Genomic DNA, 19004 nt, shown 5'->3' with positions numbered 1-19004 from the left:
AACAAGCAAGACAGTTGTTCTGTACTGTAACTGGTCCGTGTGCGGATTTTACGTGCTTGCCATTTGACGTGGACTAATCTGTTATAGCGAACAAAGTGTTCACAGTACTTAAATTGTTGATATTTCAGCTGTCTACTTTTGTATGTATATGGCTTATGTTATATTTCTGTGCTACAGTTCATAGCTGTATTGTAATACAGATTTAATTGCATTGTTCTTATGAATGCTCATGCATTTGATAGGACTACTGTGCTATCTGTTAAATCATAATAGCATGTAAGTACTTCTTTAATATTTTTGACCACAGAGTAGTTTGTTATATTGACAAATTTTGCTGTTTAGACTGTTAACACTTATATGTTTTTGTTTGTTTTTGCTTCTTTTAAAAGGTAATACTTGTGCGCTGTGCATGCAGCCTTAACCTTTCATACTTGTAGCTTTAGTACTAATCTGTCTTTCTATGTATTATTTACCTTTTTATTTCCTTGCACTATGATTTGCGCTTCTAGTAATGTACATATTCATTTCTCTGTTGCTCATATTTGATATTTAATTTCCATTTTACAGTTTCTTCCTCTATTTACATTTCTGTATCTCCTAACCTAAATTGGTTATATTCTGATTTTTTTCTTCTTTTTTACAGTTTCCTACTAGTGTTTTCCTCTCTCTCTCTAACTGATTATGTGGCTCTAAAACATCCACAGCGATGAGTGAACAGCTCTTTGTATAAACATCCTACTGCATTGAGTGTGTCATTCAAGTAATTTCAAAGTAGGTTCCAGGATAAAGCAGCTATTCCACTTACTTATTTCTGGTTTTAAACTGTTTACCTATTTGAGGCTGATGTGCATACTACCTGTGATAGACCTCACTGCTTGCTTCTCACCCATGCTATCCTAGTCCTGTTTTCTTTCCTATCAGTCCTCACCTTTCACTCCATAGACCTTCTTAATTCTTTTAATAAAGTACTTAATATTTCTTTTACTCATTTACTGTAAGCATTCTCTTTTCATAATATTACTGATTGTTTCTTTTGCAGTAGTCTGATCATATTTACTTTCTTTCTGTCTCCTTGTTTCATGGCTCATCAACTCCATTTGCCCTCGCTTTTCTTGGGATCACTCCACTCCCTTACCCTAGCCCCATTCAAACCCACTCCTGCATCAATTTCCTTTATAGCTAACCTTCTGTCACCCCCACCCCTTCCACACTCCCGCATCTTTATATTTCACCCTGTTTGATCCTATCATTCCTTCCTAAGCCCCTCCCTCATCCAGCACACTCCAACTTTAACCTCATACCCACTCTCACTTCTACTTTCTCCCCCTTAATTTATTCCACTCTTACGCCTCTTACTCCTCCACCTAATCTCCCTTCCCATCACTATGTTCCTCCTTCTCCTCCTATCCTTTCTTTTCCTTCTTCTATCTTCCCTTACGTCTTATCTTACTCAACTTAATCTACATCCCATCCCCCTACATCCTCCTACTCCTTATGCACCTTTAGCTGCTACTCCTCTACCACATCCTCCACTCTCTTTTCCGTCAGTGATTACACTCTCCCTAAAATCAGATTCCTTCCAAATTCCTTTCCACATAATTACAAGAAGATGAAAACTCTCCCATCTGATTCCACTATATCACTTCTTCTTTACCTCTGTAACACCCTTCAACTCTCAGGTAACATTCACCCCAACCCAGACCCACATAACAATTCATCTACTCCAACCAATACAACTCACAAACCCATGCAACTATCAAACCCTTCTTTCAAACACCTCTCATTTTACTCAATGAATATTCACAATATTCTTAACAAGACAGCTGAATTTCACTCTTGGATAGCCTAGTACTCCCATAACATAATCTCTTTCTCAGAAACTTGGCTGAAACCACATATCACAGACAATGAAGTGCTCCCACCTGGGTATATCATCTTACTCCATGATAGAACTCATAAAATAGGAAGTGGTGTAGCTATAATGTACTCAGACCTACTAACCTTATCCCCACTAACCAACTCACCCACCTCCTTTCACCCTGCTGAACTCATCATTGCTAAATGCAAACTAAACATCTACAAAACCCTTACAATAGTTGCTATGTATATACCCCCTAGTGATAACATTTCCTTACTAGAACAGATTTTCTACTGGATGTCTAGCTGTATTCCTAATGAAACTATCATACTAGGTGATGTTAATATAAATTGGTTGGCCCTCAACTCTAACACCCCTACCTCCAGCATAAATCTACATTGCTATACCCAACTTATCTCTTCACCCACTTTTCTTCATAAACCCACAAACACCAGTTCTATTCTTGACTGAATTCTTGTCTCCCATCCTAACCTTTGTTACTATCTTGAATCCCTGCCAGACTCAGGTAGTGATAACTCCCGTTTCTGTGTCCAAAGATTTTTCCCCAACTTCACTAGATCTCATAAACTCAAAGAATTCAGTAACCTAACTCCAACCCTAAGACTTTGAACAACCATCTCTCTGAAATTGACTGGTCCTTCCTCTTTCACCTTCCTCTTGCCAAAACTGTTCTTCAGTTTAACTCCATCTTATTTAACACACCAGATTCCCTAGTCTCTCCCAGAATTGTCAGAGTCGAATCACATTGCTCACCTAGACTTACCAAGTCAACCATATATCTCATCCTAAACAGAGATTCAACAAGGAAGCTTTGGCAAAAAACAAAATCCCTCACACACTTCCAAAAATATAGGGAACTTTGTAACCTGGTCAAAAAGTATATAATCATTGATAAAAAAAGACTCTACCACTCACCCCTTACTTCACAACCTAGAACCCCCCCCCAAAAAAAATTCTGGAATACTGTTAAACTTTTCCACCCCAGTAACCCCTCAACACCTAACCCCTGCCCTAATTAATTCATCCCAAGAAACTGCCTTCAATACCTACTTTATCAATTCCATTAGCAAATTTATGCCATCTTCCAACCCTACTAATCTCTCACCTCCTACAACCCTTCTACTACAAAACTGCCCTTTTGCACTAAATCACTTTCCTACTAGCTATATTAAAAGTCTCCTTCTTAAACTTAAACCATGTTCCTCATCTGCTGACAGCTTGATTTCTTTCTTCCTTAAGGTGGCTGTATACTCCATAGCATACACACTCTCCATCCTCATTAACCACTCAATCTGTGAATCCATTGTCCCAACTCTCTGGAAGAAATTCTATACCATACCTATTCATAATTGTGGAAACGCTGTTGAACTCTCTAATTTTTGCCGAGTTGCTATTCTCTCTCCTCTCTCCAAAATTTTTGAACACTGTGTGTATAAATGGGTCCCCTTCAGAAACCTGAACATTCACTTACCAGACTTTTAAATCACCAAGACAAAAAAGCCAACGACCACACAACACCGATGTCCCAGAACACCAACTTTCCACTCCAGGTAAATAACCGCTTGGCCATCCTGTTGAACTTTGCCCCTTACCCTAATGGTAGTGAGTTCTCGAAGTTGGCATATTTAGTTGGGGGAGTGGGGGGTGCAGCCCCCCACATGGGTGGGTTTGGTTTTCTTCAGTTTACATTTTTGTTTAGGATGACCAACTGGTTAGTTACCTGGAGTGGTAAGTCAGTGATCCAGGACATTGGTGCTCTGGTGCTGTCGGCTTTGTCTTCTCGGTGTTATGAGTTTCGGGTAAGTGATATTTCACTCTTGTAAAGTAGACCCATATAAACAATTAGTGTCTTATCTCACTCATAATAACTTCATCACCTTTACCCAGCATGGATTCCACCCCCACCACAGTGCCACTACTACACTCATTTCATTTACTGATGCCATGTCCCTACCCAGGGACAATAATAAACTAGTATCTTGCCTTTTCTTAGATCTTTCCAAAGACTTTGACACTGTTTCCCGCTCCATCGTCCTCTCCAAATGTTCTCAACTAAACTTCTTTCCTAGAAATATCTCCTGGTTTACTAATTACCTTCCTAATAGACAGCAGTCCATCTGCATTTTCTCCCTTTCTCCCATAAAAATGGATGTCCCACAAGGATCAGTTATTGGCCCCCTTCTTTTTAACATCTTTATTAATGAATTCTACACATCCCGTCCTCAGTCATCCATTATACAATATGAAGATTACTCCACTATCATCACAATTGCCGACAACCCCTCTGATCTGCTCTCTTTCACCCAATCTTCTCTTAACCTCACTGAAACTTGACTTACTAACAACCAACTCATACTAAACCCAAAAAAGACAAAACTACTTTTATTTCTACCCAAATCTCTCTTCCATCGTAAATCCTCTTTCACTGTTTCTTCCATTAACAACGCCTTTATTTCATCTGAACTTACACAAAGCTCCTTGGAGTTATCATTGATGACCAACTTTAATTTGATCTCTATGTTCAACATTGTGTAAAGAAAACCCATCAAAAGCTCAGCCTACTCTATAGAAACAAAAGATCTGAAGTAGGCAGACTTCATTCGTCTGCAACCTGTGGGTATCGGATAAAAGCCCTCCCTCTTACCCATAACCCCTTGCCAAGCCCTGACTGACCTCAGATTTTTTCAAGTATGGTGAAGATAAGAACTAATTTTTGACTAAAAAGTTTTAAAAATCTTTATTTTCTTTCTTGATATAGTTAGTGTTGAGTGTGTTTAGGCTTTCCTCTCTTTTATTTAATTTTCTGTTTGTTTGTGTGTGTTTGTGTTAGGCATTAGGGTTATGTCTGAAGCCCATAAGGCTGTGTTCTCGGTGTGGCCATAAGCTGTCCCCAGCGGATGGCCACACTCTTGGGGTTGAACACCTGTCATCTGGTTGTACCATTTGTGCAGGGTTCAAGGTGCTGGCGGTCTTTACCTCCAGATACCGCGCCTCTGCCCCTTCCACTCAGCAACCTGTTGCTGTGAGTTCTCCCCTGGGACTCATCCTCCCTCTAAGTTGCCGGAGGGGAAGGAATCCTCTAGGGAAAGACAGAAGGAGAGGCACAGGAGAAGCACAACTTCCAGTTCGCTCCTCCATCCCTGTGCCTTCTAGCTTCTCTCCTGGACCCGAGGAGGAGGCAGGAGGTCTCGCCTCCACTAGGTCAACATCTTCTAGTAGTGAAGCTGATATGGACCGGATGATCAGGAAATTCATCCAGACCCAAATGCAAATGGTAGTGCTCCTAGCCCCCATCCGGGACTTGGCTCCTTCTCCGACCCATACCACGGGTTCGGAGCTGTCGGCGCCGGGCAGATTTGGATCCGGGGTAGATCCGATGGGTCGGCAGCACCTCGGATCCGTCCCATCCCTTGAGTGCGGAGCGTGTCTTCGGCTCCGTCCAGGTCGGAGCACACCGGCCTCGGATCCGATCCGGTGGGGGTCGGCTCGGGCTTAGAGAAGCTGGCTGTGGAAAGGGCACTGTCGAGGACATCCGGACCCCGGTCCCTGCCACGGCTCCATCCCGCACTCCATTGCAGTTGGGCCAGGCCCCACCAGCCGGTCCCAGGGACAGCCGCCTCAATGTCCCAAGTGGTTCCCTTGGAACATCCAACTGCTGAAGAGTACTCCTCGGACAGCCCCCGATGAAGTACCTAGAGGAGGCACATGGACTCCCCTGAGTCCGTCACTGAAGACACAGACTTGGATGAAGGGAAGGCTCCCTAGGTCACCCCTGAGGACGTCTCATTTGGAGACATCATGGAGATGTTAAGGATCAGGGGGTGGTCTGCCCCAAGGCTTCTTAGTCTGTGTTCTTGGAGGCATTCGAGGCCCTTCTACCTCTTGGGTGTCCCCTCCTGCTGACCCCTGGTGGATCTTATTTCCATCAGGGCGTGGAAGGATCCGGACACCATTGAGCTTATCCTGACCGCATTCTTTACCCACTGGAGTAAGGGTCCCCAGTAGATGCCATGATGATGGCTGCAGCCGAATTGGCCCAGGAGACTCCCTCCGTCATCCTCCGGACTTGGAGTACCATTCAATGGATCGCATTAGTTTTAGTTCAGCAACCTTCTCCTTGAGAGCGCTGAACTACATGGCACATGTCATTAGGATGCAGCGGGATCTGATTAAAGAATCATCTCCCCGAGTCCATCTCGGTGAGGATAAACAGGTTTACTCCACCCGAATGGCCACTCTCAGATCAGTTTCCAATACATCTATGCGGCTACTTTCTCATGCTACTGAGGGAGGAGCAGGCCTAGTCATGAGGCGACAGGCCTGGCTCCGCCATTGTGATTTTGCAGAGCCCTTCATGGTTCTGCCTTGTTTGGCAAGACTGTTCGCAATACATTAGTCCAGGGAAGACGCTGTCTGCCGTTGGAGTCCGCTTCTCAGCTCCCCAGAGGTCTTTCTCTAAGTACCAAAAGGGTCAGAAGAAGATGTGGTTCCGAAGTCGCAGCAGTCCCAACCTGCTCCGGACAACCAGTCCTTCCGTGGCAGAGGAGGACGGGGAGGTCGTCGTGCTAGAGGCAGGGGGGCTCCTGGCAACTTTGGGTCCAGAGAACCTTTCTCTGATAGACCCACGCAGCAGCCCTGAAGGGTTGCCCGGCTGTCCGTCTCTGGAGGCAGACGGGGGGCAGTTTTCGAGGCACCTGACTTCTTGAGAGTCCATAACAACAGACAGTTGGTGCTCGAGTCATATCCAGAGGATATTCAATTCCCCTATTCAAGGTTCCCAAATCTCGCAGCCTCCCAGATGTTCCACCAATCGAACAGCTGCTAGAAAAAGAGCATCCAGCGTCCCCGAGATCAAACCGGATTAGGGTTTTACTCCAGGTTCTTTTTGGTGCCAAAGAAGACGGGGCACTTAAGACCAATCTTAGACCTTTCCCAGTTGAACCTGTCAGTAACCAAGCTAAGGTTCCGGATGGTCACCCTGCAATCTATACTTCCCTCTTGAGGGAGAACGACTGGATGTGCTCCATAGACCTCACTACCACATTCGGATGGACAGATGATCCAGGAGGTTTCTTGCTGGGAGCCAGTCATTATCAGTTCAGGGTCCTCCCCTTTGGTCTCACCTCAGCCCCAGGTGTTTACCAAGGTGGTAGCGGCCCACCTGAGGCTCCAGGGATTACAGGTCTTTCCGTACCTGGACGACTGGCTCCTGACGGCATCATCAAGGCATCTTCTGTGCTCAGCCAGGGATTACTTTCTTCAACTAGCACCAAGGCTGGGCATCACGATCAACTGGGAGAAATCTTTTCTGAACCCCACACAAGTTATAGATTTCATAGGAGGAAGACTAAACACCAGATCAATGCGAGCCTTCCTCACCCCAGACCGTATTGCCAGCCTGAAGTGTCATGTGACAGCGATCCTGCAACCATCTCCAACTGCAGCTTCGGTCCTGAGGGCCCTAGGTTCTATGGCGGCAGCTATTCCGCTTCTCATTCATGCCCGGTTCTTCAATGGACCCTTCAAGTTCAGTGGTCCCTCTTTGTTCTTCTCTAGTCAGCAGAGCGTGCAGGGACTCCTTCTTTGGTGGCTTCTTTCTCCGAGCCCCTGGCAGGAGACCTTTTGCTGCATTTCCCGAGCCACAGTGACCACGGACGCTTCTTGCCTCGGTGGGGGCATTCTGGAAAGATTGTCCAAGGCACATGGAATCCCACAGAGACGTCATTGCATATAAATGTCCTGGAAATGAGGGCGGTGCTCCTAGCGTTGCAAGCACTTCACCACGTTCTTCCTTCAGGGACTATTGCGATTCAGACAGACAACATGTCGGTAGTCTGGTATATCAACAAACAGGGAGGAACCAGGTCTTACCCCTTTGTCGAGAGGCCATGAGAGTCTGGGAATGGGCAATTTCCACCAAACGCTTTCTGGTAGCAACGCACATTCCGAAAGTCCAACATCCTTGCGGACAAGCTCAGTCGCACCATCCTTTCTCCAAACGAGTGGTCTCTCAATCCTCAAGTAGCGAAGAAGATTTTTGCTTGGGGCACCCCTGTTGCGATCTTTTGCCTCTCCCTCAAATGCCAAATGCGACAATTTCTTCGCTCTGCTTCCCCACCAGGAGTTCCCGAGATGCTCTGGTGCATGCTTGGCCTCCCGGTCTCCTTTATGCCTACCCTCCACTTCCTCTGATGCAGAGGCTTCTGCAGAAAGCCAACAGTTTGGGGAGCAGAATGATTCTCATTGCCCCATTCTGGCCTCGACAACCTTGGTTCCCCTTCGTATGGTCTCACAAAATCAATCCACCATGGATTCTGGGTCCAGATCTCATCTCTCACCCTCTGGGAATGTCAGTTCCCAATCTGGACCCTGAAGTTGACAGCTTGGCTGCTCCAGTTCCATCCTTAATTAGGACTCCCGGTATCTCATCACCGGTCAAGGCCATTTTAGTGGCAGCTCATAAACCTTCCACCAGGCAGGTTTATCGGAGTAAATGGAAGAGATTCTCTATATGGGCAGTACAGAGAACTTTGGATCCTTTCGGCACCTTTGTCAGCGGTGCTGGATTTTCTAACAGACCTCTTTCATCAAGGGGCTAGTTCTTCCACGATTAAGGTACAATTGGCAGCTATCTCGCATTATCACATTGGTCATGACACAGCTCCCTTATGACGGCGAAATTATGCAAAACATTTCTCAAAGGAGTTTTTTTGTTGAGGCCTCCAGTCAAGGAGGTTGTACCACCCTGGGACTTGTCTTTAGTCCTGCAGGCCCTTACTGCTCCTCCCTTCGAGCCTGCAGCTTCTACTGATTTAAAGTACCTTTCCTGGAAGACTGCCTTCCTGGTAGCTATCACTTCAGCCAGAAGAGTGTCTGAGCTTCAGGCTCTGTGTGTCAAACCGCCTTACCTTTCTTTCTTCCCTGATAGGGTGTGCCTCAGGACCAATCCTTCCTTTCTTCCGAAGGTCTCTTCTGAATCCAATATTAACCAGTCAATCAATTTACCTGTGTTTTTTCCCAAGTACTCAAACAAAGGAGAATACAAATTGCATTCCTTGGATGTTCATAGACAATTACGTTTTAATATTACCAGAACAGCTGGCCACAGGAAATCAGATCAGCTGTTCGTCTCCTTTGCTAAATTTGCTCTGGGTAAAGCAGTATCTAAAGTCACACTATCTAAGTGGATTGCTAATTGTATTCTGCAGGCATATGACACTTCAGGCAGACCTGCTCCTCAGAGGGTTACGGCTCATTCTACTAGGGCAGTTTCCACGTCAGCCTTTAGGTCCCGAGTATCATTGGATGATATCTGCTGCAGCTACTCGGGCCTCGCCTCCTGCTTTTATTTCTCATTACAAGCTGGATGTTGTTTCTAGAGGAAGAGCATCCTTTGGCTCAGCGGTGCTCGGAACATCCTTCCATGACGGCCCAAGATTCAGGTAGCTAGGGACTCTGTCCCACAGGTTGCAGACGAATGAAGTCTGCCTACTTCAGATTTAGAAGTTTTGTACTCACCATAACGTTCCATCTGAGTAGGTGACTTCATTCGGATTCCATCCCCCTGACCTTTATAGAGCGATTATTTATGCTGTTTTAGTGTACTGTTGTCAGTATTTGAGGCAAACTCAATCTGAGGTCAGTCAGGGCTTGGCAAGGGGTTATGGGTAAGAGGGAGGAGCTAGGAGCTCGGAGCCTAAGCTTTTGAATTGCCGGCTCGGATCCGAGGTCGGATCCGATACCCACAGGTTGCATCCGAATGAAGTCACCTACTCAGATGGAACGTTATGGTGAGTACATAACTTCTAAGTTTCTTACCCTCAGTTCCAGAATCTCTCTTACCCAGGCTTATCTTCTTCCTGACCTCTTCTACAGCTCTCAGATCTATACTAATTTACAGTCCTCTCTTCTTTCTAAACTTGAAACTACTTACAACAAAGTAGCCAGATTTGCAGCTAACGTGCCACCAAAATCACACCACATTGGCTTGTTCTTAAATCACTTAGCTTTTTAGAATTTCCTAACCAACTGCTATTTACTTAATTTCTCATCATCCACTCTATTCTTAATAAGCCCTCCTCCTGCCCCAGCTTATCCTCTGTTATTTTCATCCATAACCCACCTCGCTCTCTCAGAAGCTCAGACCAATGTCTCCTACAAATCTATAAACCTAAGAAATCATGTGGTCAAAACCTTTACAGCTACCTTCCTGCTCTATCATAGAATAAGCTTCCCTTGATGCTCAAAAATATTACTCATGCTCATGAATTTAAGACAACTCTCAAACATTATGTTTTGTTATGGAATCGGAGTGATTCCTTTTTTGGTTGAACTCTCAAAAATTACCTATACAGCTTATGGAGATGTCTCTGTAATCATGTAAAAATTAGCAACACAAGCACCACAATGTTAAATAAAAAGCTTAATTTATTGCAATACTCTAGTAAAAAATACTTTCACCTCTCAATGCTTCTTCAGGCAGAAAACTACATATAGGTTCAAACATGGTTTAGAGTTAATTATTATCATGTGACTTACATTGAACACAAAGATATATGTCATATAAAAACAACATAAACATATAGACTCAATATTAAAATATATAATGAATCACAATTTATTACTAATGTCCTTCAAAAGCAGTTTTAAGCTAAAATAATCATTAATACTGGATATTGATAAGCCTTAAATCGTAATATCCATTTATTCTATGTTAATTCTGTGTAATTAGGTAAATCACCCCCTCTGATAAGACTTTTTAATATTTTGTAAAATTAGGAAATTAAATATATGTGTGTCATCTGTACTTTTTATATGTCTATATAGTGCATTTGTTTCTAGCTTTCTTCTGATCTCTGAAATATGTTCACATAATCTATCTTTTAGCTTCCTATTACACTTGCCTATATAGAATGCAGTACACTGAGAGCATCTAGCCATATATATTATATCTATAGTATTACATGTACCATGACTTCTTACATGGAATATTTTAGATGTTACTGGATGAATAAAACTAACATCTATATAGCTATATTTGCAAAAATGGCAATTATAACATTTTAAAGTGCTCTTTTTGCTTGATGTATTATGCATATATTGGTACTGTTCCTTATAACATAATTGATGTTTCAAATTGGTTTGATTCTTATACCCAAAAGTCAAATTTTCTGAGGATACATCCTTAAAAGCTGGTACATGTTTTATCATCTTCCAGTGTTTCTTAATAATATTCTGTATCTTATTTGTATTTACATCATATGGCAAAATGCATCTAAAAGTACTAATATTGTTTGTACCTCTTCCAGTTTGAGATCTATTCTTATAGTGTTGGACATGAGTGCTTGAAAAGATAGGATATATGTTATTACTATTAGTTTCTTGCTTTATGTCACTAGTTAATTTAGTTACCATACTTTCTGTATACCCTCTATCCAAAAAATCTACACTAATAGCTTATAACAGTGTGTCCATTAATTCTTTATTAGTATTAAGTCAAATGATATGTTTAGTTTGATTTTTAACTATATTTGTAAATATATATGTGGGGTGCATACTGGTTCTATGAAGATAGGTATTTTTCTTTAGAGGTTTCTTAAACAGAGTGGTACCAATTGTTCCATCTAATTGCTTGAATATTTTTGTATCAAGAACTTCTATATTTATATAATTAATATTATATTTAAACCTTAAAAAGGTACTTGTAGAATGCAAGTAACTAACAAACTCTTCAAAAAAAAAAGATGCATCCCAAATAAGAAACAGATCATCTACAAATCTTTTATAAAATAAAATACTGTTATTAAATTTATTATTTGCACTAATACACGCTTAATTTCTCAATTATTGGCAACCAGGTTTGCATAGCTGTTAGCCATGGGCTACACTCTGCATTGTTTGTACACCACATTCTGAAATAAGAAGACATTGTTATTCAATATTAAGTCTATCAGAGCACAGATAGTCTCTATTTCAGTGGAATTAAATATGGACAAGGATGTAACATATTCCCTTAAGTAATCAATTCCAACATCATTTGGAATAGATGTAAAATGACTATCAACATCTAAAGTAACAAGTAGAAATATCATGTTCGTTAGACCACATATATAATTGTTCTAAAAAATAAGGTGTATCTTTTACATGAATGACTTAAATCCTTTTAGTACGACCTCCGCCCTACTAGCCTTTACCAATACTATCAATAACAACTGTAACAATAATCAAATATCCTTGGCCCTCTTCTTGGATCTTACCAAGGCATTTGACATGGTGGATCATCAACTGTTGATATACACCCTGCAGACTTATATCCTTAACTCTAAAGCCCTTCAGTGGTTTAAATCCTACCTCAGTCGGAAGCAGCAGGATATCTGACAGAGCAAGCCCTCCATCCTATTACCTACCATCCTTGAAGCCCCACAAGGCTCCATACTTGGGCCCCTTCTCTTTTCCATCTTTATTAACAACCTACATACTGTCATCCCTAATGTTAATTGTATCCAGTACGCTGATGACTCCACCCTGATTTGTCCAGCTACATCTCCTGCAGACTTGAGGTTTGCTACCCAGTCCACCTTTAATATTATAGAAAACTGGCTCTCTGAACATCGATTGTTACTAAATCTCAAAAAAACTAAAATGCTGCTATTTTCACCCACACAAAGGTCTACAACTTTTACCTTCACCATAAAAGCAAAAGATGGGACAATTATCTCCCCTGGCCCTTCTACAAAGCTACTAGGTGCCATTATTGATAACAACCTAAAATTTGACCTACACATTAATCAAGTGATCAAGACCATCAATAAAAAACTTGGGTCACTATACAGAATAAATGCCTTCTTAACCCCTCCAGCTAAGATTGCCATTGCCCACTCACACTTACTCTCAACTCTACTATATGCTTCCCCCTTCTTTGTAATCTAAATAAGTCTGTACTTAACAGACTATCAGCATGTTACAATCACATTGCCAGGTTTGCCACTGGCCTGCCTTTTAGAACACACCACTGCACCAACCTTAAACAACTTGAGTGGCTAGAACTTCCCAGTCTTATCCAATTTAACCTTCTGGTTGTGGCCAAGAAAATCCTCCTAAATCCAGATAATACACCTACCCTTAAAAATATTATTACCCCCTATAGCAATTCAAGACTACTTCAATCTTCAAACAAACTACTAATTCAAACTATCAAAACTAGCAATGTAGATGGTGACTTCCTCTTTGCAAACACTGTTGGCAGAGTCTGGAACCTACTGCCAGCTGAAATTACATTGCTCTCCTCTCTAACTCAATTTAAAACCAGACTCAAACAACATCTGGCTCTAAACTGGCTTTGCCACTGTAACAAGCCTGGCTAACTCATACCTCATATATAAATAAATTCTTAGTCAAGTTACTGTTAATCTTCTTTCTCTCCTGACTTTATCCAGGAGTTAACCCTTACCAGTGAAATTGTTATTCTGTCTTTGTAAATATCAAATCTGTAAAGTGTCTTCATTTTTATTTTAATTGTTGCTGTTTGTCTTGGAGCTTTTCTCCCCGGGCCTCCACTGAAAATGGACATGATTCCAGTCGGACTATCCCGGTCAATAAATGTAAAATAAAAATAAAATAAAATAAAATAATTCTACATATTTAGATAAAAGTTCAGTAATCTAGCCTGATGCAGAAACAACAGGTCGCATCTGGGGGAGGGGGGGGGGTGTATTTTTGGGGTACCATAAATAAAAGGAATTTTAGGATGCATAACATGAAAATATTGCAATATTTCTAAAGAAATCTGATTATTTAAATGCATATCATATACATTTGCTTTTACATCTTGAATAATACTGTTTAATTCACTTGCATTTAAAGCAGTATAATCTTCAGTGTTTAGCAATGCCATCATACTATTTATATAGTCAGACAAATTCAAAATAACTATTCTCCCTTCCTTGTCCGCTGGTTTATTAACAATGTTACTATTAGCTATAAGCGATTTAACTGCTTTCTCCTGTTCTTTATCTGGATAGAAACTTTCCTTGTTAGAAAACAATAAATCATATATTTCATATACAACTACTTCTTCAAATACAGCAATTAACGGATTGTTAACAGGAACAAAAGTGCTTTTTCTACTTACAGTAAAATTGTCCAAGTCACGTTGATTCATTCCATAAATCAATTTCAGGTTTCAGGTTCAAATTACATACATATAGCTTAAAACTGATAATTATATCTGAAATGTCTGCCAACTGCCATGGAATAAAAGTCAAGCCTTTATTTAAAAGTTGCTCTTCTCGTTCTGTTAAAGAATAGTCCGAAAGGTTATATACAATGCCATTTAAAACCTCTTTTGGCTTTGTGTAGTCTTTCTGTATCCTGTATTCCTGGTATGACTTCGGCCCCTGCTGCTATGGTAACTCCGTTTCTCTTTCAGTAAAGGGTATGGCTTGTTGAGGTGGAGAGGTGCAGCTAAAGAGTCTAGGGCTGTCACCAAATTTGAATTGACAACTGTATTCATTAAATTATTAGAATTAGTTCTTTCAACGTTAGATATAACATCTGGATCCACTATAGTCTCAGCCATTGGATGCTGTACTGAAAATAGCGTCTCTAATGATTCAGTTCACATAGTCACGTCCACATGCATTGGGTGCTGTTGTTGATTGGATAAGCTGCCTAGCTCATTAGTTCCTCTCCAGTCTGACTGGTTCCGAACTCCTCCCTCATCCGTAAATTCTCATTGATGAAACCATGTTTGAACCTGTATGCAGTTTTCTGCCTGAAGAAGCCTTGTGAGGTGAAAGTATTTTTTACTAGCATATTGCAATAAATTGAGCTTTTTATATAACATTGCGGAGATTGTGTCACTAATTTTTGCACTACTTTTTACATAATTTGGACTGTTTGGAGTGACACTTGCTTTATCTGTGTGGTCAGAGCCTTTTTGCTGTGTTTTCATGTCTCTGTAATTATCCAGCTTAATATCTTCCCTTCCCTGTTTTCCTCCTTTTCCTTCTCCCTTCCTTGCTTCTTTCCTAAGCTCTGCTTTCCCTTAATTAACCTTTATTTTCTAAATTCCTGAATATCACTTTAATCACATTATACTGCTCTCCATTCTCTTTCAAATTCTTCCCTAGTAATCTGACATTTAGCTCCTTTCTTTCATCTACCTTTCTCTCTTTAATTTCACCTCACATTTTAACTTGTCAAACTTACTACTTTGATTCTCCTTCTAAACTACCTTAACAGTTCTTCTGTATTTTTGCTGCTTTGATTCTACCTCCTCTATTCCTACTACTCTTTTTTAATGCTTCAGTTTCTGGGATCTCTCTATGGCACTGCAATTTGGTTACGTATTTTGGGTTCCTGTCATGAAATTGAACATTAAGAATGCAGAATACTGGAAGGCCGAACTTGGTAGCTTGAAAGTTGAGAATGTCAAAGCCGTGGAAACCCAAATTCTTTCCCAGGGAAAGTATTTGGTTGGCGGTTTCTGCGGCTTCGGCATTTTTGGACCGGGTCAAGGTAAAACAGGTAGACTTTAGGGTTAGGGCACGGGTCAGGTAAGTGTGCGATAGTGATGGTCTTTAGGGTTAGGGCGCAGGTCACGTAAGTGTGCGGTAGTGACGGACTTTAGGGTTAGGGCTGGGTTATGGATAGTGCATAGATAGTGGTGTATGTTAGGTTTAGTGTAGGTTTTGAAGGTGTTTGGTGTGATTTTATGTGTGTGTTTTTCAGAACAGCAAATCTTTTCCCCTGGGAAAAAAATTGCTGTTTTGAAGTTTTGATGTTATCTGAATTCGATCTTACAAGTTCAAACTTATGGTGTTCGACATTTTGGAAGTTTGATTTCGTGATATAGACCCTGTATTATAACCCTTATTGTTTATACTAATTTTTATGCTTAGTATATTTCACTTAACTCCTGTTACTTTTTACTTGCATACCTTGTACTGGAATAATTTACTTGCATAATTTTTACTGTTTAATATTTTGTTTGTATAATCTGTACTGTGGAGCATTTCTCCCCATGTCTCCATTGAAAAAGGGCACAAGCTCAGTCAGACTATCTCGGTCAACAAATGTCAAATAAATAAACAAATAAATTTATCATGTGAACAATAAAACCAACCCAACAAGAGTAACAAAACTTGTAACAAATGTAAAAAAATAATAAAACAAAACAACGGAAAGAAAAACTCCTCTTTAATAACGAGGTACATCCCAAATGACTGAGCGCTTTCGGGAAATTGTTATAGCTTCATCAGAGTCATTTAGAAACATAAAAACCAAGTGTTTAAATACAGTGGTCTTGTGACTTTGCAACCAATCAGTGTGATCAAAATAGGTTACATCATAATTAAGCCTTCTCCAAACAATAAATAAAAAGCTTAACTGAAGTTAAAAACATACTAACATAAACCATATTCAAAGGCTATCTATAGATTTTGGAAAAAGATGCCTTTGTAAAGAGTCAGTAGTCAAAAAACTACATATATATATATATATATATATATATGTATATATATATATATATATATATATATATATATATATATATATATATAGTTTTCGATGTAAAAATCATACAATAATTGTTCAAATTAAAAAAAGCAAGAGTAGTTAAATAATGTTTGCCTTTTGCTTCAACACAGGGGCCAATGATATATTATCATTTAAACCTGCCGGATACATGACATTTAGCCTTAACTGCCACATATATTCCTTAGTCTCGACTTTCAACTTGCATTAGGAAAAACTCGGTCAATGACAAAAAAGATAAACCTTTTGAAATTGGTGCATCGAATGCTGTATAAAAACAGTGAGTTGTACTTGTTTTGGTTCTTAATTGCCCTAAAATGCTCTGCTGTTTCTGTCGTGGAGCCTACATATAGTTTTGCCCACGTAAAATCCCTGGCAGCTTGTGCATGTAGCCACATAGACTAACATAGTAGTATTACAACTGCATTTTCCAGGGCATATTCATCATTCTGTACTAAGACGTATGGTGCGTCATTGACAAATTTACAATATCTGCATGCACCACATTTATACATTAAAGAGTTGTGTCGTTTAACGTTGTGACCCTCTAGGATGTTCTTTATATTTTTGCCTCTACTAAACACAACTCTGTGCTTACTCCCCAATTTTTCTTTTGTTTGGTACTCAAAATATGTATTCCAGAATTTGTTAACAGTGGAGACAAAGAGTGGGGCTAAATGGTTCTATCTCAATATAAACACTTCAGAGATATTTGTTTGCCTTGTGATTTGCATGCCTCCTTCACTTCCCCTCCGAATTGGGGGAAAAGTAGTTTCTCTTTTTCTAGTGACCTCTTGTCGGATCCTCATCAGCATTTTTAAAGGATACCTTGTTTCCAAGAACATCCCTATAAGGGTATATAACTTGTCTTTAAAGGTCTCATTGTCAATGACTAGGTGAGACAGTCTCACCATCTGCCCCTTGATGATGCTGTTCCTTTGATGGAGGGGGGTGGCAACTTTCAAAGTGTAACAAGGAATTTGAATGAGTTTCCTTCCTAAAAATGTTACTTTTCAACCCTTAAAATGTTTTGGTCAAATGTTTGTCAAGGAAATCAATTTCCCATGGATGACAATGGCTGGTAAATTTAAAAAAAAGTAGTGTTATTCAGGTAATCAACAAAAATTTGGAGAAAGTGCTCAAGTCATTTGGGATTTACCTCATTATTAAAGTGGAGTTTTTATTTCCGTTGTTTAGCTTTATTATTTTTATATTTGTTACTAATTTATCATGTGGTTCTGATTCTAGTGAATGAATGGTATTATCCAAAACAACCACTGCTGTCTGAGATTATTTTATAAGCTTCTTTGACATAGTATCCTTACACTTCATCTACACTAATTTGATAATATTTGGATAATATGTGACTGGATTTTGCAACTGTTCAGAAAAGATTATGCAATATTTCTTTCCAAATGCTGCTAAGATTCATTAGACAGTGTTTTAGGTTAACCTGACTAGAAGCATACATCTTTAAACCATGATTTAGCTGTCTGTAATAGATCCCTTTTGTATGATACTAGTTCACTACATATTTTGCATCCATTCTTATATTGGGCACATCCTCTTCTAATCTTTTATCTTTATGATAACAGCTAGAAATAAATTTTAACTCCATGGCATATACAGTATACTTACTCAAAATAATTATAGTCATAGATGATTAGGAAATTAAGCAGGTAGAAACTGTCTCTAAATCAGGTTACTTCCAAAAATAAAATAAATGACATTGTTTATTGTCAATAACTCAAAAGACAGCACAGTTCTCTTTGATGCTGGGTGGATTAGAAAACTGTGTGCTGTGTCTCCAGACCAAGTGCTTGGATTCATATTCCATTACTGCCACTGTAGTGCAGCATTAGGCAATGTTGCACTCTTGAGGGGCCATCCTTCAGATGAGATGCTAAGCTGGAATCCCATCTACCTAAATCAATGGCATCTCAATGGCATCTCAGATGGGTATTAACAGATCCCATAGTATTTGTCTAAAGAAGAGTAAGACAACATCCCATGGCCATTGACCAAAGTTCCCCTGGTGTCTATAAATGCAATCTCTGATGCCCCTTAAAACAGGACATAGGCTATGTGGGAACAATCGCATCAAAAAAAAAAATGACGAAATAAATTAATGTTAGCACCAAGTGTGAACAAAGTATGAGTATGTTTGGAACAATAGTGGTGTGTCAGTGCTATAGCCATAATTTTTAAATTACTGATGTTTCTATTAATTTTTGTCAATTTCTTTATATTTAGGAGCTAAGAAATGCACATCATGAAGAACTTATGGGGATTCGTCATGAAGAAGAAATGGAAATGTCAGATGATGACAGTGAAGAAAAATCTAATAAGAGAGTTAAAACTGATGGATCAGGTACAGTCATTCAACCATAAATTATTGCTGTGTGCGCTTGAGAACAATATTATACAATAACAATTAAAATCCAAACTTCATTTCCTCATACAAAAAGAGGAGGAAGGCCTTATACGTATCGGATACATTAAGTGTATTTATTGCAAGAAATCATATTTTACCATACTGACTTACTATATAATTAGATAGTACCACAGTTCATTTAATTTGTCAAAATAA

The 19004-nt window shown here is 40.0% G+C and overlaps 1 protein-coding gene across 1 annotated transcript in view; it reads left to right on the top strand.

Annotated features, from left to right (window-relative positions):
• Positions 1–19004, top strand: part of ENOX1 (ecto-NOX disulfide-thiol exchanger 1) — a 2044058-nt gene that overhangs the window by 1398151 nt on the left and 626903 nt on the right. Inside the window, exon 10 of the mRNA XM_044071707.1 lies at positions 18668–18785. Within this exon, the coding sequence (XP_043927642.1) occupies positions 18668–18785 (118 nt within the window). The remainder of the gene's footprint in view (positions 1–18667; positions 18786–19004) is intronic.

This window comes from Protopterus annectens, chromosome 5.part0 (assembly GCF_019279795.1).
Source record: "Protopterus annectens isolate FY-2018-M chromosome 5.part0, PAN1.0, whole genome shotgun sequence".
Lineage (NCBI taxonomy): Eukaryota > Metazoa > Chordata > Ceratodontiformes > Protopteridae > Protopterus > Protopterus annectens.
Note: the sequence above shows the minus strand (reverse complement) of the source record. Positions and strands in the feature narration are given on the sequence as shown.